The sequence below is a fragment of the Cyprinodon variegatus genome, unplaced genomic scaffold, assembly GCF_000732505.1.
Source record: "Cyprinodon variegatus isolate N-32 unplaced genomic scaffold, C_variegatus-1.0 Scaffold60, whole genome shotgun sequence".
NCBI lineage: Eukaryota > Metazoa > Chordata > Actinopteri > Cyprinodontiformes > Cyprinodontidae > Cyprinodon > Cyprinodon variegatus.
Window position 1 is genome coordinate 1,023,527 of NW_015150513.1, and position 27,725 is coordinate 1,051,251.

Below are 27,725 nucleotides of genomic sequence, written 5' to 3' on the forward strand. Positions count from 1 at the left end.
TCTCCACCCTCCTCAACCGCTCCATCCATCCCTCTCCCCTCTCAGCTCTCTCGCTGTGAAAGCCTTTTTTTCTCCCTCTACCCACTGTGCCAGATAGGAGAGTGGTGAAGGAGCCGAAAGAAGAGTTGGAGGACAGGATTTGCCGTTCGGAAGAGAGAAGAAGGGGAGAGGGACCATGGCTACTCTCTCTGCCTTGCTGAAGACCTGGATAATCCTGCAAACCCTGTGCCTGGCTTTTGCCCAAGTGGTGAGTGGAAGGGAAAGGTTCTGATCATCTCGGATCAGTGCTGTAGAGGGATGAGGGCCTCTGAAAGGGGTCAGCAGGTTTTGGATGTCTCGTTGCTGTAACATTTTTGGATCCTTGTTTTCCAGTAGAAGTGATTGAGAAGTGATAAATAAACCAATAACATTAATCTCAGTTATTATTGAAAAGCTGATCCAGATCAAGGATTATTTTTTTCTTGTGCAAACAAAGCAAACTGGACTCTTCTTTGTGGATTATCAGCCTCAGGATGGATGGATCTTATATATTTAAAGCTGAAAATCTCAATTGCAGGATTGTTGAGGACAAGGGATCTTTTTTGCCTGTCCTACTACTTTTTTTGGGAATGTCTTTGATTTTTCAAGCAAACTTAGAAACCTCATGTGCTCAATGTGCTCAGAGCAAACTCACACTTTGCCTATAGGCTGTAAAAGATGCCTCTTTATCCTCATACCTACATCCACTCTGGACTTTCTGCGTTCTTTTCCACCTTAAATGATTGCAGTTTTATTTTGAAAGAATAAATATGTGAAAGAAAGGCTAAGGTTAAAATATGAGGGACTCAGGTGGGTCGGTGGGGGTAAACAATGCCCCTCTCATGGCTCCTCCCTTCAACATTCCTCCTTAATTCCTCCACTTGTTTCTCATTTTTAACTTTGACATGTTGTGTTTAATAACTATTGCTGATTACTATTCTTTTCCAAATGATCTTCTAAAGTGGTTCTGTGGCTATGATATACTTATTTAAGTAGGTAAGGAAGTGTTATGTTGTTTAGGACAGGTAAGCATGTTGAAGAATTCCCTATACAAAGATTTATCACTGTTTTGCACACATATGCATTTTAAGCATTTATGCATTATTATTTTGGATATGCTCTTCAAATTCATAAACTATTAAGGTATGATGGATTTTTTTTCCCTATAACATTACTATATTTCAAATCTATAAAACTTTTCATTTGTTTTTCTTTCTGTCTGTTTTCCAGAGGGGTCCACCTGGACCTCAGGGCCTACCAGGTCCTCCAGGCACTCCAGGCTCAGACGGCATTGATGTAAGTATCCTTCCGCACAGGTTTCCTCAGTACACATTCTCACAAAGATGTGTATTGTCCAGGAGAAATACCTGATGCTTGCTTAGCATACAGTACCAGAGTTTTACCAGCAGAGGGAGCTCTAAATGAAAACACACAGTCACAAAAGGGCTCTGTTCCATCCCAGAGAGGGGTCTTTCAGAAGCCAAATACTGAGTTTGTGTCACAGTAATGTGATACATTTGAGATATTTAAAGGCAGGTTGTGTGAATAAAGCTGAGTTTTCAGTGCAGCTCTGACTGGGGCAGGAAAACAGCCTGGTTGTGTGAAGTTAAATACTTTGAAATGCTGGTTCTAAAATGAAAAATACAAGTACAAATACAAATACAACTCTGCAGAACTAAAATGAATAAATGTTTTATAAAATTACCTGTTTCAGTTGTAATAACAGGCTTTCATTTTTTAATGAATTAAAAAAAAAGGTTAAGTTAGAGTTAAAGGACTTGTAGATTCTAAAGACATTGTATGGTTGATATTTCTATTTCTCATATTGATATAAAATGCTGAATATCAATTTTTATGACATATGGGTCCGAATCCCTGATTCATTTATGTAAATGCATGTATACTTTTTAATTTTATTTGAGCAGATAGGCAAGAATCAAAAAATAGTACATGTCAGATTTTCAGTTTGTGCTATAGGACTAACCTACCTGTGTGTCTCTGCAGGGAGATAAAGGACCTCCTGGCCCCACTGGTCCAGTAGTGAGTTTCCACAATTTTTCTAAATAACAATCTAATAATAGTTAATTTGCAGTAATTTTAAAGTGTAATTTTCATGATCATCAATTCTTTTTCTGTCTGTTTTATTGTAGGGACAAAAAGGAGAGCCAGGAGAGCCCGGCCCTGACGGACCTCCCGGAAAGAACGGCATTGATGTGAGTAATTGTTGTGGGAGAAGTGTTTTATAGGTGGGATGTAAAACATTTCATAAAAAAAATATATCACTCTTTTGAAATGTTAACACTGCAATGATTGTGAGGAAAATCTTGTATTATGAACTATTTATTTATTTTTATATAAATATATATATATATATTTAATATATTATATATTTTAAAAATATAACAAAACACTGTTTCAGTGTTACAAAATTATCTGGGTGGGCCCCATATGATATGAGTCTTATCGGGCTACCTTCAGTTTAACAGCTCCCTCCTCAACCCCGCTCTCTCCATTCATGTCCTGGTCGCTAATTCACTCACTGCAGCAGCAACGTCCACCTCTCCCTCTTTGGTTCTTTGAAAGAACTTGTTTATTTTGGGAAGTTTTTTCCATTCTTCCAGCAGCTCTTCTTTCCTTTTTCTTTTCTGGAATCCGCTTAAGTACCTCATTTTGGTATTAATTGTCTCTAACACATTTTACATAACGGTTATGTTTTTAATCTACGCTCTGAATTACCCACAATTCTAAGTCGTATTGTAAAAAATAAAATACTCAAATACATCGTTCTTTTAAGATCTTTATTGCGGTTTGAAACACATTATAGGAGTGTATTTTATTTATTTACCGGTATTTTTTTTTACCAACCCTCTAATGAACTATACACAGTTATTAACATAGTAATTAAAAGTACCACTGTCTGCTTTGCTATTGGTGTCGTGTTTAAACGGCTCACCATCATGTTGAAATCTGCCATGTGTTGAGGTATAAATAAGGTTCGGTCAGTTAATCTAGTATCAGAGGGTTTAAGAGGAATTTTTTGTACCATTACATTTGCAAAGAGACGTCCTAGTCAGCAATTGCGTAGGAGGCCTACCAGGTGTCAGTAACGGGGCCCCTAAGAGGTTGGGGGCCCCTAAGCAACTTCATGCTCTGCTTACCAATAGTTACGCCATTGCTCATCGCCTGTGATGAGATGCAAAGACTCTTTAGATATGCAGACCCAAACTAAAGCTAAAGCGCTTAGTAATTTAACATTTTATGTACACTATTACAGATACCAAAGTGATAATGCTATAATAATCTAAATACATTAAAGAAAATAAAATTTAACCTCTCTATTAAACTGATGTTGGTAGGTAATGTGTAGTCAAATGTGTTCTCCATCTAATCTGATTAAAATTAAAATGTTTTGCAAAGTCTGGGCCGATATTTGGCTCAAGCTGTGTAAAGCTAATATGTTGTAAAACATGACACAAATGCATGGCACACTTTCATAAGTAGATTTGTGATCATTTACTTAAAAACAAGTGTTACTTTCATTTCCATCCCCCAGTTATTGGCTACTTAATACATCTCTATGGCATGCAATCATAATAACATGACCATAGAATAGAATAATGAAAAAAGAAAAAAAAAACTTCAACAACATAAAAAAACTGCACCAACTACTGTGTACTAATGAAGTGCTCCATACATTGAAGCTTTTAGTGAGCTCAGACGGTGCTCTACACCAAAGCACTTGTTAAGAGGATAATTTTACTGCAGATCGGATTGACAGTAGTTGGACGTTAAAGTAAGGTTAAGAATTATAATACATTTCAAAAATAAAAACTGATCTCCGAAATATTAAATTGGTTTGTATCTACTTTATTGGCTGGGAGGATTACTATGTGTGAAATTGTTGTACCAATTCTCCAAACCGGTTTACATCATGTTTGGCTGCACTGATAAAAAAAACGATTTAATGTATAATCATTTACAAATAATTGGTTTAGTTATTTAAATGTGTGGCAGCTTCTGAGGTAGGTCATAGCAGCTCCCTCCTTCCCTGGCACGGACAGTTTGGTCTCATTACCAAAAGATCACATGCTAAAGAGAGCTCACCCATGCATGAGTTCTTCAGGGATTTACCCACTAATCTGCTCTGGAATCTCAAGCGCCTAACTCTAAAGTTTATTTCTCAGAAGGCTACCAGAATCGAGTCAGATTTAATCAATTGTGTGGCTAACCTAGTTGTAAGGTCATTTAAACCCCTTAGAAAGCACTGTGTAAGCAGAATGTTCCTTTGTGAATTTTTCTGTGTTTTACTGTCTTGACCTTACATAAAATAAATCTCTGTATTTTATGCCTTTCTTTCCATCTCCAGGGTTTGATTGGGGCAAAAGGTGACCGCGGACCAGTTGGTAACCCTGGCCCAAAGGCAAGTGTTTGAACAGTCAGCTAAATTGCATTTAGAAATACGACAGGACTACATCAATCCTGCAAATAAAAATCCAAGTGTTTAAAATGTCAAGTTCAAGGAAGAAAGAAAGAAGAAATATATGGCAGAAAGAAGAAATTGTTTATAGTTTAATACATTTATGAGAAAATGTTTTTAGATTTACATCGTGTTTGAGATAAAAAAAAACTGTATCTGCTCTGTACCAGATACTAAAATTAGATAAAACATAAGGCTTCTTGTACTGTGTTTATCTCGCTTGAACGTCTAATGTGTGGAGCCCTATCAAAGACACATTTCTATTCCTTAGTGATAGAAAAGTTTCCATTCTATTCTATTGTTTTCTATTTTATTATTCAATGGTCAGATAGACACATTAAGTCAAGATATTCAACAGGCATTTTGAAATTTCTTTTTAAATTCAAAAGTTAATATCGTCAAATTCAGTCAATTGATTTTACTCTATTAACTTTTCTTTAGCACTTGGATAAAAAGCTGAAAAATTGGCATTTTAAAGCATTAAAGATCATTACAAGCTGCAATTGTGCAATGTTGTTCTAAATGCCTTTGACATCTCCTTTGTAAAGCACTTTTCTATTATGTCAGTAAGAGAGATTTGCAACACCTTCACCTTATTTTAATCTAGCAAGCACCATCTAATGAATTACCTTTTTTTCTTTTTTTAATCTGATTTAATTTTAATACTGATGAACCTTGGAGTGGAAGAAGATGACTTTCATTTCACCACTAATTTCCCAATACACTCACTAAGGATATTGTACATTTTAACAAGGGTGTTAAAAAAAGCAATGTTAGGTATATTAGTAAGTTTAAAAATGTGGCACTTACAGTTTTTATTCAACTGTAAGTGCCACATTGTACTTACAGCATTGTAAAGGTTTGGAAGGGCCATGTCCTCCATGTTTTTTTTTTTTTTTTTATATATATATATATATCATTGTATATACTATGGTCTAAAGAACGCATGAGTTTATTTCTGTACATAAATGCTCTGCAAGTACAAAAACAATCCTGGATAGTTTTGGCAGATGTCCAACTAGAAAATCTATGAATTCTTTCACTGTTTCCTTCCAGTATATGTAGATCTTAGAAGGCTCATTTTTAACCCACCGATCATGTGACGTTCTTCCTTTGCAGGGTCAGCCAGGTCCAAGTGGTGAGCCTGGACGTCCAGTAAGTATCAATTTTTCATTGGCGGATTTGTCATCTAAAATTCCACACTACTGTAATGCTTATAAATGGAAATTAGAGCGAACTTTGTAATCTATGAATACTGCCTGCATGAATTTTAATGCAAAGTCTGTTTTATTGCGGGTAAACACAAATAACAAGTTAACCAATCAGAATAAAACAGCTCAATTAATTTAACTCTCTACTATGATGGGAACAAAGACATTCCTGAATTTCAAATTAGGCATCAGGATGGGACAGAAAATGGGATGTAATTGACTTTAAATGTGTCATGGTTTCGTTGCCAGAGGGGCTGATCTTTTTAATAAGATGCTGATTGACAGGGATTACCATGGTTCTGGTTTAAAGCTGGTTTCTTGAACAAAAGGGTGATTTAACTGCACTTTCTTTGCTTAGATATAAGACATTTAACATGTGGTGGAAAAAAGCGATTTAAATGGACATACAGCTGACCGATTAGAAGTCACATTTTTAAAAAATGCATCAGAATTGATGCAACAAATACTTAAAGCTTTTCTGGAAGGTAAGTGGAGTCCATGGTTTGTAGTAATTCTTTATCTGTAAAGTATGCTTGATAAAAATGAGTTTGAGTGGAGTTAAAAGTAGAGATAATTTAATGCATGCATAAAAGCTCACGATGTGTTTATGGTTCTGTTGCTGAAGGCAACAAAATAAATTCAGTACTATCAAACACATTTAAATTCCTTTTTCTAATCCATTTTCTTTTTGTTTCTCTTATAACTGATTAGAACAAATAATTCTTAAAGGTAGAACGATTGCCACCTAGTTTTACAGTTTGTCCATGGCATATAATTGTGACTCCGATTATTTACCTCAGACCTGATGTACCACTAATGGAAATGACCTGCATGCTAGGTATTGCACTGTGATGCTAAATGGCTGCACAGATGCTTCAAGTAGCATAACAAGATGTCTAATGTTTAATATCTTTAAAGTGTCTTTATTTAAACCTAATATTGTATACATGAATGTATTTATTTGCTGGACACAAAGAGTTTGATCAGTCAAGTTTCTTTACATAGGATTTAAAGACACATCACAGTATACCTTAGTAAAAACAGCTCATGTTTAAATTTGATTTTCCTCAGAGTAGTTTGTCAAATTTAACTTCTAACTCACTCTATTTTCAATGGTTGTTACTTTACATTAGTGTTCAGCTTTTGTAAATGAGAAAACTCTGTTATATGTTACTTAAGAAATGAGTTATGAGCGAGAGAATCAATCTGACATGTTAGTTCATGCAGAGCTGCTTTATTAACTAGCATATTGAATCTCAGCTGGTCTCATATAGCAACCTCCCTCGAAGACTTTGTTGTTTTTTTTTGCCCAAATGTCTAACCAGCTGTGTCTGCCCCATTTTAGCTCACTGAAGCCAGATGTGACATATGCTGCCTTGCATTTATAATAGAAAATATTCAAACACATTTTTACGCATATTAAAAAGAGCCATTCATTCAAACAAACCAGTGGAAATCCACATGTAAGACAGTCTGGAAGCACTAGGTGGTGCTCTGTGTCCATCTTTCTCACAGCCTCCAGCAGAAGTTTGATAATTCAATGTTATGCATGGGTGAAACACAATTAGTTAATCCTTTATTCAGCTTTATGGAGTGTCCTGTTTGGGGGGGCTGTGCTGATCATCCAGCTTTCTAAAGCTGCACTGATACAAAATCCTGCCCAATGGGCTAAATTACCTAAATTAGGGCCTGATTCCTACTTTAAATTGTTTATAGTTTGTTCTAAGTAAAAGACTAAGTATACAAATTTCCAGGCTTCTGTGTTTGTGCAACCTGTTGAGCTTGCATCAATACATTAAACATTTTGTTAATTAGATACTAACAAGTAATGATTCTACACTTCACAAATGATCTGGAAATAAGCAAAAAAATTTAAATTAATTATATTTAGCCTTAATTTGAGCAGGTAATTAAGAATATTTGCCAATGGGAATGAGTTTTTTGCTTTTAAAAAGAAGATCTTAATGCAATTTGTATTTCTTATTTCAAATGTAAATTGTCTTGTTCCATTGGAAAAGTGTCTCACTCACTTCCTCAATTCAAGAAAAAAGTCACTTATTTTAAGAAAAAATGACTTATTGAGTCAATTTTTGACTTAGACAAATTTTATCGTCATTTTGTATACCCAGATGGGTATACAAAACGAGATTTTGTTTTGTATACCCATTGTGTACAGCTTTCACAACTTTTCCATTCCATAAAGTGCAGCAGTAATCAAATGTAAACAGTTTGGGAGAAAAGACATGGTGCAAAAATACATTGATATGGAAGTTCACAACATTAATAGATATGGTGCAAATAGGTAGAATTTTGGTTTGCCATCAATCAGCGTGATGCAGAGTCTGTCACATGATTTTTGCTGAGTATTCATTAATTAGCCTTTTGAAACAGGGTGCTCTGATGGGTAATTCTATTTGGGTTTGAATTAAACCCCCTTACTCTTTCTTTCCACACAGGGAGTCGGTCTACCAGGTCTGGCTGTAAGTAGCATGAATACTTTTACAAAGAAAATGTTTGAAACTTTTAAGGCATTTTCTTTAAAATCATTTGAATTAAAGTGAAATAAAATTTAAATGCTCTTTAATATGCATCATCTACAGGGTGCACCAGGGCCAATTGGCCTTCCAGGTCAAATTGGACCACCTGGACCAAAGGTGAGAAGTCAGCTTTTAGCCAAGTATCTTCTGCAAGATCAACATTTGAATATGTTTTCTTTTTTTTTAAATATATATTACAATACAAAATACATAAAAAGCATGCTCTTGTCATATGCAACATGTCTCTCTGTGATTTATGGCAGATGAACAGTAGGGGTTTAACATAAATGAGTTAAGATGGAATCAAAGGTTTTCTATGAGCATAGTTAACATAGTCTTAAATTTTAACCAGTGCATTGCAAACACCTTATGTTAACAGCAGTTCATCACAACCAGTTCCAGGCCTCACAGAGGAATAGATTTTTCTTATTACCTCATACTGATGGTGGCGTTGAAAGCATTACTATGAGATTCTGGTGTCACAGTAGAATGGAAGGCTTTTCTCTTCTACTGTGGAAGCAGCAATACATCAAAACCAATTGCTGACCTTGCAGTATTATTAAAGGTTCATATTATTGCTTCAACCTTTTGCTACCAGCAACTCATAGCATTATTTTCCACACTTGCAGTTAAATAGCAGGTTCTGGGCCTTGTGGTTCCATCAGTGCTATCAACTAATCAGCACGCTTCCAGAGAAACAAAGAGCTCTCATTACTGTCTCCTACGGTAGTTAGAACACATAACAACAAACTGATGTCTGCAGCAGAAGATAAGCTTTTTCTTGCTGCATTTACATTGTGATAGCAATGAACTGCAACCATCTAGTAGTCGAATAAATAATTATTGTGATCATTCACCAGCTTGAGTTGTTAGGAAGGTATTTCAACCATTAAGCGGACCATAAGTAGAACGGAAACCGCTTTTAAATATCACCACCTTGAGGCTGCATGAGTTCATTACACCTAACTTTAGAGGAATGATTAAATGCCTACAGTAGAATTGCTATTTTATGGTTGTGCTGTTCTTTTTACATGTTGTTGCATATGATGAAGCAGACTGAAAATGTTTTATCATTATCTCTCTTCTATCTCCTCTTTCTTTCATCTTTTCCTTCCTGTTTTTCCTCTTCTGTTCTATTTACATTGCAGTGTCCATAAAATCTGTAAAACTCCCTGCATAATTATAATAAAGCAATTTATATGCATGAAACAAGTGGAAAACTATGGCAATAGCCGTACTGCTCCACTTGTGAAAGTAAAATCTGTTGGGCTCTTTTTGGCATTAACACAATTATTCTTATTGCCACATTGCCAGACAGGACACTGTTAGAAAAAAAAAAGAAAGAAATGCTATTTTATTATTACAGCGCTGAGTTTTAACCCCTTTTTTAATATTTGTAGCTATTTTTTTTAGATATTTAATCATAATTTTTTTTATCTCTAGTTAAAATAAATATCTATTTTTTTTTAAGATTCAGGGGTGTTTGAAATTTTCTATTTCCCTTCATGAGGTGTTTAATATTTTTATATATGTCTTTTTAATCTCTTTCTGTGTTCTATGCATGAAATTTCACCCGGGTTTCTCCAAAAATGATCATTATGGATTCAGACCAATAATAAAGATTGACTCTTGAGTTTATTTCCTGTTTTTGTTTTTATAGGGTGTTTTGGGACCACCAGGTGCTCCTGGACTCCCTGGACCTCCAGGCAAGCCAGTAAGTGTTTTTGTTTAAAAAAATGTTGATCTTTGGTTAAACAAAATAATTAAATTGAATCTGAAACAACAATTAAGTGGTAATACATTAAAATAAAATGATTCCAGTGAGTATGAATTGAGTTTTCATATACTGGTTGTTAAAAAATATAACAACATTTTTATGTACATAAAATAAACAGAAATTCTAACTAAAACAACTTGACCGTTTTGTGTCTAAAACGTATTATAAAATCAGTTTTTCATAAATCTGGAGCATTTTTCATTTGTTTGTTTTTTGTTTTTTTTTAACCTGTGGATAATTTGATTGTATTGTTAAGCTCCTATTATTCACACCCACAGCAGTTATAATTTTACCAAATGAAGTACAAGCACAATTAACCAAAAGGCTGATGACCAGCTTTTTGATCTTTTTGTATCTTTCTATTTGTAATCGGATGATTATTACTAACTGATCTCTGTTATCTTTAGATCCCTCCATAGAATGTTCCTCAGTTTTGAGTCAAAATAGCGACTGGGCCAAAACAAAGCACTAATATTATTATTAGCAAAAAATTACTTTCAATTTTATTTTTCCAGAGCCATGAGAGTTTTAGGCTTTACGATTTGCCAGCCCTTCCTTTTAGACGAACATTAGTTCTCTAATAGTGAGTTTTTGGCTAATCTACAAGTCAAATATTAACCACTGTGTTCTGCTTGGAACCACTTTAAATTTGAGAATTTCCTATTCCGGTGTACATTAGGTTTAATTAGGCTTATAGCTCATTCAGGCTAATTGAAAAAGCCTTATGTTACTGAATGGGATTACAGGGCAAAATTACAAGCCGTAACAAAGTGCTAAGATTGATGATTGTTTATTTAAGCAGAAGCAGCAGTTGATATGTTTGTTCTCTAAATGCATGAAAATACCTTGTGTACACACAGCGAGTTGTTTGTACAGGTCCCAGCAGACAGAAAGTGACGAGGCACCAGAAACTGTTGTGAGAGTGAGACTCTTTGGTGTGTGTGCTCCCCTGTGTGCGTCTCTGAGCCTCTTTAAGGAGGCGGGGGAAAGAGGGCTGCGGGGAGGAGGATGAGGGAGTTGGGCAGATGCAAGTGTCTTCACCTAGAAAGATGTCCCTTGCCCTGGGGAGAGTATTTGTTTAACTTTAGTGCTTTTCTAGGACAAATAAACCCCTATTATATCAGTGTAGTGTCTCATCTGACTTCACCAGTAATACATAAGTCTCTAGAGATTCTACAGTTCTTAAGTTAATCTAGAAGCTGAGAGATGGAAAGATAGAGAGATGAATTGCTAGAAATAATGGGCAGAGTGCTGACTTGGCACTGGAGAGAAAAGGTAACTCTTTGCCAGCTGAAGCCAGCAGACTTCCCTCATCATGTGTCCAAATGTTTGCCCAGGGTCCCCCAGGGAAGTTTATTGGTCTTGACGAAGGCAGTGCAGACTTGCAGGTAAACATTTTCACATCTAGTTCCTCAATATTTTTTGCAATATTTCACTTTTGCTTTTTTTTTTTTTTTTCTTTAAAGAAAAATGAACTTTCATCTATATTTTTTCATCTCACCAACAGTGTCCTCTCAACTGCCCAGCAGGACCTAAAGGCCCCCAGGGACTGCAGGGTGTGAAAGTAAGGTTTTTGTCTTATTATTTTCTGATATTAACTTTGCTGCAGCAGCATCCTGAATATGTACTGCTCTCTAGGGACACAAAGGACGCGCTGGTGCTCTTGGAGATCCTGGCAGCATAGGGCAACTGGTGAGCCGCACGCTACACAAGTACCTATGCATGTTTATGTTTTGCAGTGTTTCACACTCAGTCGCTGCTGAGAATCACAGGAGGCAGGGATTAGTTCTAATGAAGCCCCTTGAGGCACATGACTGCACTAATCTGGCTGCGATTAGTCAGGCTGGCCCCCAAACCTGCATTCTGCATGCAGTGTGCCAGATGAAAGTGGTGGTGAGGAGCCAGGTACATGAAGGAAAGGATGAGAGAGTCAAGGTTCACACAGACCTCTCACCTCATCGTTTTAAGCAGAGGTAATGAGCAGACTGAGGGCTCCTAGGGAGCAGCTAGCTGAGTCCGAGGACTTAGCCTCTGATCTTCCCACACAATGAACCTTCTGGCTGTGCTTAGATGCTAAAAAAACACTCAGCTCACCCTGTAACCACTCCACACAAGCTCAGCCAGGATTTCAGAGGGTCTGCCTTGACTCAAGGTTGCGCTGTCTTTTCTTCCTCTTAAAGACACCCGCCAGGAGCTGTTAACATCTCCAGCAGCTGCTCAGACTAAGACTCAGATGTTAGCTGAGGAGAAATGTTTCACTTCCTGCATGCTAAATCACTTCTAGATAAAAGAATGAGAAGGCCTCTTATCTTTATCTCTTCAACAGCAGTTAACGTTTTGGATAGAACACATTTGTATTATTGTTGGACAACTGTTTTAACACAGCTGACTAAAGATTAAAATATTCATTCAAGACAGCACCTCTTACATATACGGGTATTATGTGGTATTTTACGTCTAGATATGACTTCAACCTAAAAAATGAGCTGACAATCTCAATGATAACTCTCTAAGAAAACAAACAAACTGCTACCACATGGAAGCTAATTTACTTTTCTTAAGTACTTTTGCAAGCAATTAGGTAATCAAGTGACTCCTGATTGTTTTACTCACTGATGCTCCTTTCTATATTAATAAAAAAAAAAAGATTTTTTTTTTATATAAAGTTGATTAATTTGAGAAACTCCTTTTATAAAGTAAATCAAACTGCATGCATTAATGAGACATAAACTGATGTTTCCATGCCTATTTTGTTTATTATCAGGATTTTTTTTACCTAAAGTTAATGAAAAAATACCACTCAACTTTAAAACATGATATCTAAGCCAGTGCTTTTAGTGGGACGATATGCAATGGTATGCAATCCCATCAATTTAAAATGTTACCCCTTAGCATACTGGGACTTTTCTCCACCATGCAGCACTTATAGAACTTCTAATCCCATCTCCACTCTGCCCCATCTCCCACCTCCTGCACCCCGTCTCCCAACCTCTTGTAGCTGATGCACTGATAAAAAAAATTGATCCGAAGAACCCATTTTTTAGGTAAAACACTTTTTTAGTGCATTCATGAGTCTGTAAGAGTTTCAGATAAGTGAGGAAAAGTGGAGGAAAATGATGATGGCTGTGATGCCTAGCTGCCTCTTAAAGGACTCAAACGAACTGGAGCAGAGTTGAAGGATAACAGCATGACTGTCATGTAACATGACATATATTTTTAGTTGTTCTTATAAAAAAATAATCAGCTTTACACTTTTTTTCTGAATTTATACCATGATTATTATAATTATGATTTTTCACAAGCCTAAGTTTTGGTGCCCCTCTGATGGCACCCTGGAAACTGTGCCTGCCATCAGACTGCTGAATGTTGTTTCAAGTGGGATTAAAAAAAAAAAAGCTATGAATGTTGAAAACTAAATCATATACCAGTTTTATGTTTACATTTTATCACTGCTGCCTACATTTTATCACCTGCTGCACTTTAAAAATGGTAATGTATTGAGAGCTGCAGTGATGGAAATTTCTTTTTGTATACACTCTTTGTACAAAATGACACTTAAGTCTGTCTAAGTCTAAGTGTGTGAGACGTGTAAGGAAAATGGCATGGGCTCGTTAAGGCCAGGAAGGTTTCATAGCATTTTTTGATTTTCCTCTTTAACTTTAGCTGCCATTAAAAATAAATTAAAAATTTTGTTTGTTTTACTTAGAATACTCAACAGCATTGAAAACATGTACATTACAGAGTGTGGATGATAATGCAGTCTCTGTAAAAACAGTTTTATGAAAGAAAATGTCTAAATAAGTTTCATATATTCATATATCCATCTCATAAGGGGCTGGCAGCCAGTAAGCAGTCTATGGGTGAAAGGTGTGGTACAGTTTGGACAGATCAGTGCCCCATCGCAGGGCAAACGAGAAACTAATACAGTTTGATTACCCATGTGATTCTTCAGGGATTAATTATCAAATAGGGGTAAAAAAAAATTTTTCAAAGCCAATTTAATCTTTTTTTTTCTTCTGAAAAGATTCCAAAAGATTCCAAAATTTGCTATAGTATGCATGCTTAAAACAACTAACCTTTGAAGGGGAGCATTAAGGTTTTCCATTTGCAGTCATAGAAATCTGATGATCACATGATTGATGCAAAGAGTGGTTGTAAACCCTGTGTGGCAAATGACAATAGTGAATCACTTAGCAGAGCAGTAAGGTATAAATCAGGCATTAGTAACTTTAACTGCTAAGAGTTGTTAGTGTGAATATACTGAGCATTGTTTTCAAATAGTTCTTAGATGTAGAATTATTTTTTTTTTTTGCTTCTTCTACTGTATTACAGAAAACAGCCAAAAAATTGCAGGGACAAAAGTAAATACTCTTAAATATCAACACATCCTAATTTGTTAAAGAATTCTGTTTTATTATCTGCTTAATTTTTACTCAAAATTGAAAAATTTAAAGTTCAAAGTTGCAGAAATTAACCGAAAGTTCTATAAAATTTCAAATTCAAAGTGTAAAAGAGAGAAGTCTCTCAGCTACCTCACCTCAAAATCCAATATGGCTGACTAGCAGGTAGAAATGCTTACTAAGAAAACTAACTACACTTCTAAATAAATTGTTGAATCCAAGGAAAACTAACTTTGAGTGTCCCTTCTTCACTGAAGATCTGTAATTAGTATTTACCCATTAATTACATAAACAATACAACTTCATATGATCTTGTTCTTTGAAATAATAGTGTTAAAACATTATTAAAATAACACTGACACATATTTAGAGGCATAATAAAATCTTTAAAATTATTCAGCAGAGGTTAACTATCTAAGATTTACAAACGCTGTTTGTTAAAGAGCATATATAATATAAAAACCAAATTTAAAGCTGGGAATGTAGTTAAAGGTTGGTCAATCAGATTCCAGTGCATAACAACAACTACCAATATTTAAGTTAAATTTCCCCTCTGGAAATTTCACAGTAGAACAGCTCTGACCCCTTTTAACTCCAACCCATTTTCCATTTACTAGCAATGTAGCTTGAATACCATGTGTTTGTAGGGGAAATCGGGATGTGTGAGGGCAAATTTGGATTGGTCCATTAATTTTTGATTAGCTTGCTCTGGCTGGCTAATTAGCTTCAGCTCGAACTCTATCAAGCTTGACTCAGCCAATACAAAGTATGCAACCATCAAAGGTTGGTTAGCGCATCTAAAGCAACCTAAAAGTGCCTTCAAAAGTATTTTCTCTCAGTTTTGAAGTTTTTTTTAGGTGAAATATCATGGAAAGAAAATATAAATGTTTCTTTAAAGTTTAGGAAAATGTGCTGCCTAGTAACAATCTCAGTTTTCTCTTTCTTCAACAGGGACCTAAGGGAGATATTGGTATTTCCGGGGAACAGGGCATCCCAGGACCCCCGGTAGGCTGCACAATTTACACTAGTTAACTGACATGATTTTTTTTCAACTTATAATAACATCTTAATTTACCAAAACTCACATGAACATGAACTCACATTCATGTTAAAATGCAACTCTCTGTCTAAATGTATACCATTCTCTTTAGGGTCCAATCGGTTTGAGGGGCTATCCAGGAATGATGGGTCCTAAAGGAGAGGCAGTAAGTTCCATGTTTTGTTTCTTCAGTTCAGATGCAGCCTTATCATTTGTTTATTCTGTGGAATCATTGCGATTCTAATTCTGCACCAAGAAGGCAGAACCAGGCCCAACACCTCTACACAAACACCATCCATTAGCAGCAATGGGGACATATGGAAATGATGCTAACACAAATCTTTCTCCTTCTCTAATGACTTGGGGTTGTCCGGGTCCACGGTGACTCCATCTGTAGTTAATGATCCACTGTAGCCATCCATCTTTCTGTTAACATTAGCTGAGTTAGCCAAGTTAGCATTTCGGCTACGAGCCAAAATAAGAGTGGCTGGCTCTCTGTGGTGTTCCCATTAGCGAAGTGAGTTAAGCACTAATTGTCCCTTTATCACAATAAATAATAGACTTCTTCAGCTTTACTCTTACTCTGATCTCAGTTGATTGATGGCGCTTTGTTGTTCTCTCTGCCAGGGTCCGCGTGGATACAAGGGCATTGTAGGACCTGTAGGAATTCCTGGACCTCCTGTGAGAAGATCCTCACACTCACACCCACTCCCACGTATTTGAAAATGAGGTTCAAAATAGTCTACACGTCTCACTTCTCTTGCAGGGAGAGGAGGGACCCCAGGGGGCACTTGGAGACTCAGGAGAAAAAGGAGACAAAGTTGGTGAAACCTCTTAAACTAATTACCAAACACAAATATCATTCGGGAAAACTTGACTGGATTTTGTGATTCTGCTCTTGGCACTGGCATTGTGAAAATACTGAAAAAAAAACCTTTTTGCTGTAGGGCGGGCGAGGAATCCAGGGTCCACAGGGGGCAGTTGGCAAAAAGGGGGAGAATGTGAGTTAAAGCTTTGCTTATTTTGTTCATTGATTTTTGAAAAAAAATAGGCCAAAGTCCTTTAAATCATCTACATGCTATTCCAGGGTCTTCCAGGTATTGATGGAAAAGATGGAACACCAGGCATTCCTGGAATCAAGGTAAGCTTGCACCTGCGTCTGTAATGATCAAGATCTGGATTAAAGATGCATGTTTACCCTTTTTTATGCTCTATTTTATGCAGGGTTCTCCTGGCCAACCCGGAATGCCTGGCCCCCCTGGTCCTCAGGGGACAGCAGTGAGTGATATTTCCTTATGGTGTCATCCAAATGTTAACATGTACCAGAAACCCTTTCTTGATCTTTCATTTTACACCATCAAATTTCCATGGTTTTTTTTCTTAGAATGTTATCTGCTCAAGAATATAATCTTATATTCTTTACAAGAATAGCTGATCAGTCTGATGGGTTGGATAGAGGTGAATACTATAGAGATATTCTGTAGGAAGAAATCATGTTTGGTGTAGCCAGAACCGTAACGTGGAAATGTACGTTCAAGCATCAAAATAACACTAAATATATATAGCTGCACAGCTAGTTTACTGTAAATAATAAAGCACATGTTAAAATTCAAAGCCCAAATAATGGGCTTCAAAGTCTAGTCCTCAAGGGCTCCCATCCTGCTACTTTTAGATGCATCTCTTCTTTAGTCTAACGGCTGAATTCCCTCAGCATACAGACTGATTCAGAATAGTGAAAATCGGTGAAGACATAAGGACACTTTAAGTGGAAATGCATCAGCGGTCACCATGACAAGTGTCAGACAAACAGTTCTGGCAGTAAAGGAGGTAGGAAAAGGAAGCACAATGCTTCCTGTTGATGGTCCATTTAGTATAGGAATCTTCTTAATGTCCTTCTCTCACATGCAAGCTATGAGTTTGCTTACAATCCTTTTTGTGACAGAATGTGTAGGTACAGTCCATCTTGTGGAGCTAAATAAAGATAGATTTTTTCATGACATGTACTATGGTTGACACATGCAAATGCATCTTCTTATATTTTGGGTTCTATAAGAGAGATATTCTTCCATTCCAGGCTTTTGTGTAACTTCATCACCCATGTATGTTTCCATCAAATTATAATGTATGTAAGGCTAAAGGCGTTCCTGATTTAACAGAGCAGCCCAGAGTTTCTTTTCTACCCAGAATAGTGTCCTTAGTGTTGATGCTGCAAAAGATGAAGGGATATGAGCAAGGATCAGGAGCTAAGAGCCACAATTGGCCCTGTTTGGAATCAGCCTCAGCTGTGCAGAGTTCGGGTAACAAGCTACTAATATAATTCAGGTTTTTTGGAGATGGGATGCATCTTAAAGTTGTATCTAAAAGCATATGTCCTATAAGCATTGCTATCTCACTGAAGTATTTGGCAAATTTAGTTGAAATTTGTAATTGTTAATGAATGCTGAGCAACAGAAATGTATAAGTTTGTACTCCAGACTTTATATACTTGTTGTAACTCAACTTGTTGACGTACAGCACATAGGCCTACTTTTCTTCTCAGCTGGGGAAAAGAGGCAATGGAAAATAAAGAACAATAGGTCGAAGTAAATCATTATATTTTGAACTTCAGCTCTGTTTTGTGGGCAGTCATCCAAGGTAACAGAGACCCTTTGATCCTCTCGGTTTTAAAATACAAACCACCTTGAAATGGCAATCCCCTGCCTCAGCAGACTATTTATCACTATGAAACTAGTGGGAGACACAAACGTGCATGTTTGTGTGTGCAGGCATGTGTGTCCTTGAATTATTTTGACTAAGGGGTAATGGAGCATGAGATGCACACTCTACTGTGTGAGTACTGATGTGAAGCTTAGGTTGCAACAAACTCAAGTAGTGGAACTTAGCCTGTTTTTTCATTTTTTATTTTTTTTTCATACACTTAAAAACAAACACACACATACTGGGAAAAAAAGCCTTTAGCCCTGGCTCTTAAAGGTTGCTTTATTTTCTCATCAGAAATATCTGCAGCCATATTGACAGAAGTATTGCTTGCACTGTAAGTTATACTCTCTACAAATTATAAATCTGTATTAATCCTGCCTTTAGGGCTTACCTGGTACACCAGGGGCAAAGGGAGAACCTGGAGTAAAGGTATCATTTTGATATTCTAAATTGATATTCTAAACTTACAACATATTTCTTCATATTTCTGTTTTATATTTTTTACTGCATTCTGTTTACCTTACAGGGGGAAACTGGACCGAGAGGTCCTGTTGGCATGCCTGGTACACCTGGTCCTTTGGTAAGCATGGGGAACATTTTTAGGAATCATTTTCAGAATATTAAGCTTAAATTTGATACAACCTCGAGAAAATCTTTATTTCTTGTATCACTGTTAGGGTGAACCAGGTATTCCTGGAGAGCCAGGTATGGCAGGAGTCCCTGGACCTAAGGTAAAAATTAGTAATGTCAATAATAGTAATAATTGTTATCATAATTTCCATAGTGGCATGATTGTAAGTTAGACATTCAGTATATTTTTATTTCAATAAGTGCTTTAAATTTTTGTCCCTATATAATATAAAATTTGATATGAATTGATAAATAATCATATAATCCAAACGTAACTTACTTAGGACAGACAGCTGACTTTAAACTACTTCTGCAGGGTGACAGAGGAGAGCGGGGACCAGTAGGATCACAGGGACCAGTTGGCAAGCCTGTGCGTTTCTTTGTCTTAATTTATTTATTTATTTATTTTTTCATAATTTTTGTGAACATAAATATGGGGTGAATATTGAACACCATGTTTATATTTCTCAACAGGGAAGCAAAGGAGAAAGAGGGCCAATTGGTATCCCTGGTCCACAGGGACTTACTGGAACTAAGGGTGATCGGGTCTGTGAGCAATTTTTAAAAATCAAAATACACATGCAATATTAGCCATAAAATTGCATAAACATAATGCATATTGTAAAGATCTTGTACAATGATGTAGTTTAGCAGACCTGTCCATTGGGGGCAGTATTTACCTATGAGAAAACTTAAATGAGGTTCACTGTAGATCATTGAATAAGGCAAGCAATATAAATGTTAATCCAAGTATCCTCATCTTCCTTGTTTCGGAGGTGAGACAACATTTTTCTTTCCCCCAATCTGTGATGTCAGTGGCCTCAATCAATATTTAGTTTTTGTGTATTTCGATGGAGAATATACTGTATTCTAAATGTGTCCATATCTCTCCTACCAGGGGTTTCAAGGAAAAGTTGGTCCAAAGGGAGATGTGGTAAGTAGAACTTCCTGCTTCTTTTTAAATTGTTGGTTAAAGAAAACTAAGCGCTCACAAAATAATTTCCCTTCATGCATCATGCTTTCTTCTGCTCCTAATATTTTTCTCTCGGTTATATAAAGGGCGACCCAGGCGTTGAGGGATTGGCTGGTGAGAAGGGTGAAAAGGTAAAGATGGTTAAAGCACAAAGTAAAGCTATTTCAAGCTTCTTGTTGAGAGAACCACAACAAAGTCTTTAAAAAGTGCATTTTCTTTCTTAAGATAAGAAGTTTTATACAAAGTTGTTGGCTGAGGCAGAGTGATGTATAGCAAAAAAAATTAGAAACCCATTCAGAATTAGAGAAAGTTGGAATTTAAATTTTAAATTCAAATGCACATAATAATATAATATAAATTCCAGATAGCAAGAGAACTATCTTTGTAACAAGGTAGCAGCAATTCAAACCAAGACAAAGTTAGATTTTTTTTAAATTCATCAAATTCTTTGGCCAGTAGTGTCATGAACCAAGGACAGAGGGACCCAGTATTCAAGGAGAGACAGTCAGTGGGAAAGTTCAAAACGTTTATTAAATAAACAAAACAACAGCGGAGCTGTGGCTTGCGGACACTGCAGGATGGGGAGCGGGGCACTGCTCAATCACAGACACTCTGGTTTAACAGTCCAGACCAAGAATGTCCCCAAGAGCTGCAGTCCCAGAGGACATGCTGGAAGCTGATCCTGGTCAGGGATCCAGAACAAACAGGAACAGACAGAAACAGGATCAAGATCAGGCAGGAAAAGGTGGCAGGATCCAGACTTCCAGGCATCCACAAGCTCCCAGGAGGGTTCAGAGTCTGACTGGGACCAGAAGCATGACCAGGTGGTCACGCACAGGAGCAGACAGGATCAGGTGCAGACAGGCAGGCTCAGTGGAAGAGGATAGCCGAGACAGGACGTGGAACCGGAACTTGAAGCAGGACTTTAAACTGGTCTCCTCCCTGGAGCCAGGCTTACTGGATAAAAACTAAACCTCCCCACATATTGAGCCAAAAACCCAGAGGACTCCGCAGGGGAGGAACAGTGGACGATCAGGAGACGAGACAAACACAAAAATCCTCTTTCCACTGGCTGCCAGTATCCAGGACATGAACCATAAAATAAAACTGAACAGATAGACTAACAAAAGACAAGTAATGATCTGGCACTGAATGCTCAGGCTGAACTGAAGATAAACCAGAGGAAACAGGTGAGAGGAATAAATTATAATTGAGGCAGGGAGGGAAAACAGGTGAAAGGAATTTACTAATTAAGGAGGAGCAAACAGGCCAGATCATGACAAGTAGTACACTCCTCAGCTAAAGTACGCATTTCTTCTGAAATATCATCATTTTCAAACAAATTTACAAACTGTTATAATGGGATTATATTTGGTCCAGTAAAATTTCATTAAATGATACGCTTAATCAGGTTTGATTCTTTACAATATCTTGTTTAAGTGAGCTAGCAGATATGAGGATACCTATTAAATTACATTTCTTCATAATTCGGTATACAAAATGTATTGAGTATATAGTATGAGAAAACTGTAATGACCAGAAAACAGACGACCCAGAATTCAACCAGAACAACAAGGGATGTCTTTTACATTTGATTGTAATGTGAAGCTGCCGCTGGTCGATAGGGCTTCACCAGAGTCAGCAACCAGAACTTCTGGAAGGATGTTGGACAGCTGAGTGCCCAGACAGAAACAGAGGGAGATGTTTCTAATGTTGAATTATGGCTCACTAGCCTTCTCTGTGTTTTAGAACAGGCTTTGAGAGTTTATGAGGATGTCAGTTGGCGTGTGACATCACTAATGAACCTTCTGGATGGATTCCAGAATCCATCCGGAAGGATTTGAAGGAATCCTTCCTTGAAAGTATATCATTGGTCTAAGGTAACATACAGGGTCAGATCCGTGAGAGCAGAGTCAGACATTAAGATCAAGGGGCAAATCAGACTTCTGGGTCTGAGAAGATGTCCAAAGTCAAGACCAGGTGATCTGAGAACCAGAGACAATCCAGGGGAGAATCCAAGAGCGAGGTCAGGGCACCTATTCAAAAACTTATGACAAGTCCATAGGTTTTAGGCAGGCTTGGAGAATCGGGAGGGAAGCAAAGGGAGTGTGGCGTAGAGGTTAGGGCATTGCAATTGGAATCCAGAGGGTCTGAGTTCAAGCTCCACTCCCACAGACAGACACTCTTGGTCCCTGAGCAAGACTCTTAACCCCACACTGCTCCCGGGGTGCCACACAATGGCAGCCCACTGTAACCCCAAGGGGTAGTTAAACGCAGAGAATTCAGTTTGTTGCTCTGTACTTGTGACAGTGTAATGACAATAAAAACCTGAAAAAAGGAGGCAGAATCAGGCAGGCATTTAACAACAACACTGAATTAAACTCACCAGTGGCTCATAATATTTTGGAACTAGTGACTGTTCTGAGAACAGGTTATATATACATTTGAGCTGGTGAATCACATATATTTGGAAATGTGAACAGCAATGCAAAAATAAATCGGATTTCACAGAAAATTGTGAACGTAGCCTTGGTCAATTTGCAGCAGCTGTCCGTTGGGCATGAGCAATGATGGTGGCTTCCATGATGGTTTCCTCTTTGATGTGAACACCATCGCAGATTCACATAAAGAGAAAGATATCCTCTGAATTTATGTCCTCAAACACTGTAGGGTGTGGGTCTCCATGTCTGTAAGAGGGAGGAGGGGAGGCAGGAGCTCTGCACCAGTAAGATTTGTTTTAGCCAAATGTATCCTCCCAACTCAATGTCCAAAATTAATGATTTGAGTTCACCTGAATGCCATGGAATAGATAAACTTGTCAACAAGACGCATATAAGCGGAGTAAGTAATAAAATAGCACCCTTTCCTTGAAAATCTGACAAAAAACAAAACATTTGAAAAGGATGCATATGGCAGATCTGCAAGTCTGAAAAAAAGACATTACACTCAAGCTAAACTTAGAGGCTGCGGCAAAAGGAAATAATCCCTGTGCTAAAGCCACACAACTTGAATTTTAATGATTATTTACCCATTCCCTGCAAACCGACTGACCGACTGTTTCCCTTCTCTTTACTTTGATGTTTTTTCATGTAGTATGAAATTTCAGTAAAAACATTTGTGCACTGCAAAATGTTGTTGGGAGGTTTTTAAATCTTATGCAGGGCTAGTTCAAGTTATGACTCTGACTTGGTCATGTTCTTTATGTATGCAGGGTTTGTCTGGTGAGCCTGGGCCCAAAGGACAGGTGAGTGTATTACATGACTAGTAGTCTGTTTTGTTGACTTTTCATCAATCTATACTTCTGAGCAGGGCCTGAAGTTAACTTTTTTGCCCACTGGTCATTGTGATTTATTAATTTTTTTATTATACAAATGTTTTTAAGCCTGACATAGAGGTGAACAGATCAGAATGGTTTAGAATGATTCTTGAACTTGTACAGAATAAACATTAAATTGCTGTGCGGTTATTAACCAACTAAATCTTGTTTGTGACTAGACCTCTATAATTTCAACTGTATCTGACCCAGTGTGACTAGCATTTATAACAGAAAATAGCAGAAATAAAAACACAATGGTCTCCTTTTTTAGCTAACAACCAGCTGCGCATCTAATTACCCATGCATCTTTGTCATTGTTCGTAATGAGGTTCAACTCTTTTTTTTTTCTTTTTTTTTCAGATTTTTATATTACATCAATTTCAAAATAGGATTGATAACATTGTACATGTTATAAGTTTATTTTGCTATTCAAGACAAGTCTAATATTCTGATTAAATAATGTTTCGGTAAGCAAACATAATTAGATCATTGGCAGAATTCAAACCATATTTCACTGTAATGCCATGGTCAGGCAACGATTGGAAAACCCTTTCACAGAGCGCAGACTGAGGGTTCTGAGTTCTCAAATGATAGGAGCAGACACTCCCCACTGATTTCTCCACTTCCTGGGTTTTCCACAGCATCTGGTCTGATCTCACTTTCTTTGAGCCGTACATACAGCGATTCTGACAGCGCATCTTGTTTGTTGTGAGAACAGCCAGCCGTAAACCTTGCCAATGCTTTCCACCTCACATAAAAAAAAAAAAAATCATCTATTTTAAACTGTCCTCATCTTTCTTTTGGTCAGTCACAGCCTGTGGCTTCTTCATGGCAGCTATATGTCGCCACATTTTGTTTAAAAAATCTAAAAACAGAGCAAGGCTTGCTTAATAAAACAACACTTTGGTGTGTCAATTTTATACCCTGCTTCTGAGTGTTCTTTTCTTTACAGCAAGGAATTAGGGGAGACACTGGACACAATGGACCCACTGGAGACCCTGGTAAACCAGGGGACCCCGGACCCCCTGGACTGCCAGGTCCAAGGGGACTTAATGGAGAGAGAGGAGTACCCGGCATGCCAGGAATTGAAGGACCAGCTGTAAGTTTGGTTTATATCTTTCAGTTTAATGCGGTTAATGAGATGCTGAGGCTTTTTTTTTCATCTTTCTAGGGCCGTGACCCATCTGACCAACATATTATTGAAGTGGTGCTGAAGATGTTGCAGGGTGAGCATCAGTACCTGATAATACATGTTTGATGTCTGTAGGATAGATTGGCTCATTTCTTGAAAAGGGCTTTCATCTACTGAGCAGTCAGTTGTTAGCATCAAAGAATGATTTTTGCTGTTTTCTGGTACAGAGAGGCTCCAAGCAGTAACAGTAAGTTCCAAGAGGGCTGTGCTTGGTGGTGCGGGTGTAATGGGTCCTCCTGGGCCCCCTGGGCCACCAGGAGCACCTGGTCCTCAGGGGCCACATGGCCTACCTGGCCCCCGTGGTATTCCTGGCATGATTGGAGGACCTGGGCAGATTGGAAACACGGGTCTAAAAGGTAAAACTAATCTACATTGGATTTCCTGTTTACATATTTCCTATATGTTATGCTTATGTCTGTTATATCTTCTTCTCTTCCCAGGAAAGAGAGGGCCAAAAGGACAGAGAGGAGATCCAGGTAAACCTCACCCAGGTCAACCAGGACCTCCTGGGATACAAGGTAAAAAAGTCCTTTTCTAAGTTCTACTTATCTAGTTATAGTTAACTGTTTGTTTCCCAGACATAGCCACCTATAGAGCCAATTTACCATTACCTTTACTAAAGTATGCTATATGCAATGGAAAAACAGTATTTATGGATCAGTGCTTTTAAACTTCCAGTCAGCCTCAGCAGAGGGCTGCTACCTTTGAATCTGCTTTTGCTTATCAATACATTTTTGTTATTCAATAACTACTTGAAAGCAGTGTGAAAATCTCCCTTGTTAATATGAAATAGACTTCTAAGCATAGATAGAAACTATAAAAAGCAGCCACTACCCATTTATCACCTCTTGAATAGGAATTTGCAATGCTTCTATTAGTTGTTATGAAAACAGTCTTAAAAGGATTATAATTTAAAATGAAGTGTCTAGGTTTTGTGTTTGCTTTTGAGTCATGGAAGCAAACCAATTTGCGAACAAATGCAACCTCTTTCTGTGAAGGTTTTATTATACTGCATTTAGGTATTTGCTCATTGGAACAAAAAATAGTATTTTTTTTTTTTCGGAAATAAATTTCAGAAGCAAATCCAATAACATATCTGTGAAGATTCTCAGTCGTTCAGGTCATCGTCAAGTTTGAAAAAGTTCAGTCTAGGAAACTGGATGCACATTTTTTTAGAATTTCTCATCTCATCCAAGAGGCTTCTTCAGTTCTAACTAGTGGTGGGGAGCCATCAGAACCTCCTGGCAACCATTAACACCCCACAATGTGTCCAATGCGGCCACTCCAGTGGGAGGGATCAAAGCCACCTTTTGTACCCCCTAATTCTTTGTTAGACCCACAGTATATAAGCTTAGTGCTCCCCACAACTAGTTAGAACTGAAGAAGCCTCTTGGATGAGAGGCGAAACATCTGCTAGAAAATGTCACGTCCAGTTGCCTAAACTGAGATTTTTCAAGCCAAATCCAATAAATTATCTTAAGCAAAAAAAAAAATCAAAGTTATTTAGAACATATGTAACAATAATAATAAATTTTACTTACATTTTCTTTATTGTTTTTCTGCTAAATTTTGATAAGGACAATGCTCTTAAGAAGCTGCCACGGGATATGAATATTTTAAATTTGATATTTTTTCTAGAATCAGCACAACAGTTTTTGATAGTTTTTAGCCTTTTTAACCACGCAGAATTATTTTCCACAAATGTTCTTCAACATGGCACCTGTCTACTGCAGGGTTTGCATCTATAACTGACAATTCCCTAAAACATGCTCAAAGAAGGCTGAGTGCAGTGTGAACAAAGTCAATTATGTCTGAATCGTGTCCAGATCATAAAAAAATCCAAATCTCAAGCTGTTATCCTAAATTATTTTGTCATTTCTTCAAGATAAACATCTTCTCCCAAAGAATTATTCTATATTTTCTAACAGGATTATCAGCAGTCTAAATTTATTCCACTGTACTCTGAAGATGGATTTTCCAAATGTATATTACTCATCTACGACCTGTTCTATCAATTAGTGATTCTGTGAGGATTCATTACTTTCAATTTTTTTCAATACGAATTGCAGAAAAGTTTGAATTCAGTTAGATTTCCGTCAAGGGAAAAATTTCCATGTCATGGTTCATAGTTCATATTTATTTATTCACAGTATTTTTAGCTGCAGCAACCTTTTCACCTTAGTACTACATAAAAGCACATTTGCACTGTGTATACTGTGGCCTTTTATTTACAATTTAAAATGTCTCTTAAAAAATTAATTGCACAAGGGAACCAGTGGTAAAGAAGATAAAGGAGACAATAAGGCAAGTAAAGGAGTTGACATTATGTCATTTGCTAATAGATAGGATCCTAAAAGGCATTTTAAAGGCATCATTAACTCCAGCACTATAACAGAAGCTCTTGATCGGGATGTGAGAAGATTGCAATGGTACAAACTAATTCAAGTTAAAGGACATTTACTCCGTTCTGCTAAGATAACCACAAGTTAAATGTATAAATGTATTCCCTTATTAATTTGATCACTGTATCTGTTTGGGTTTCAGTCATCAACATGCAAACCACTCAAGATATTTTTTCCTAATCTTCTGCATTAACAGGTCCTCCTGGTGTTGATGGTGTTGCTCGAAATGGTAGGCATGGTGAAAGAGGACCTCAGGGAGCAGCAGGCGAGCCAGGTCGTCCCGGTAAAGCAGGGCCCCCGGGTCTCCCTGGGTTCTGCGAAGCGGCAATGTGTCTGGCTGCATCAGCATACACCTCACCAAGATTACAAGAGGCAGGGACGATCAAAGGACCCAATTTTTAGAGAACCCTCTCTCTAAATCAACTGCTGGGGAGGGAGTGAAAGAGGAAAAAAAGTGACTGCTCTCCTTAGTTGGACAATATCGGGAAAAGAGAGTTCGGGGGCAATGATAGTGACTGGATGTTAAGGCCCCCCCGACTCTACTGAATATTAGAATTTGAAGTTTTTGCCTGTGGGATGTCAAGATCTTAATCCCACATGTCACCATGACAACAGCAGTTCACAGCCACCCACATATTTAAGAAGTCTCCAGTGTTTTTGGATGATGTCACTGTCAGAGCCATCCAAATACCATATTCCTTTTCTAGCAGTGAGAAGGGATCAGATTCAAGCTAAAACTTTATATTTCTTTCTACCACACTATATAGGCTGGGGGATGTTGTGAGATGCACAATTTTGCAAAAATAAATAAGGTGAAATGTGCATTTCTTAACATTGTCTCTCAGATAGTTAAGAGTAGATTCAATGATTTGTTTGTTTTGAAGGTCAGATTCCCTCTCTCAACTGGATCATCTAATGTTAAAATTTACAGAACGGACCAATAAATAATTGCAGCCTTCATTTTCATTCAGTAATTTATTATAAAACATATTTCCTGTTCTGTAAGCTTGAGTAAAATCCTTGATATAACTCATGTAAATTGCTTACTCCCTC

At 37.3% G+C, this 27,725-nt stretch overlaps 1 protein-coding gene across 1 annotated transcript; it reads left to right on the top strand.

Moving 5' to 3' along the window:
• On the top strand, positions 1 to 27,483 carry col9a2 (collagen, type IX, alpha 2). Its single transcript, XM_015371549.1, has 32 exons — positions 1 to 247; positions 1,249 to 1,314; positions 2,023 to 2,058; positions 2,169 to 2,231; positions 4,385 to 4,438; positions 5,615 to 5,650; positions 8,163 to 8,186; positions 8,307 to 8,360; positions 9,904 to 9,957; positions 11,358 to 11,408; positions 11,528 to 11,584; positions 11,659 to 11,712; positions 15,372 to 15,425; positions 15,572 to 15,625; positions 16,087 to 16,140; positions 16,226 to 16,279; positions 16,407 to 16,460; positions 16,547 to 16,600; positions 16,684 to 16,737; positions 18,544 to 18,588; positions 18,686 to 18,739; positions 18,837 to 18,890; positions 19,106 to 19,159; positions 19,264 to 19,335; positions 19,688 to 19,723; positions 19,849 to 19,893; positions 22,974 to 23,006; positions 24,031 to 24,177; positions 24,250 to 24,304; positions 24,438 to 24,626; positions 24,711 to 24,788; positions 26,869 to 27,483. Exons 1-32 carry the CDS (start codon positions 176 to 178, stop codon positions 27,072 to 27,074), a joined length of 2,067 nt encoding a protein of 688 aa, XP_015227035.1. The 5' UTR covers positions 1 to 175; the 3' UTR covers positions 27,075 to 27,483.
• Positions 27,484 to 27,725: the final 242 nt, after the last annotated feature.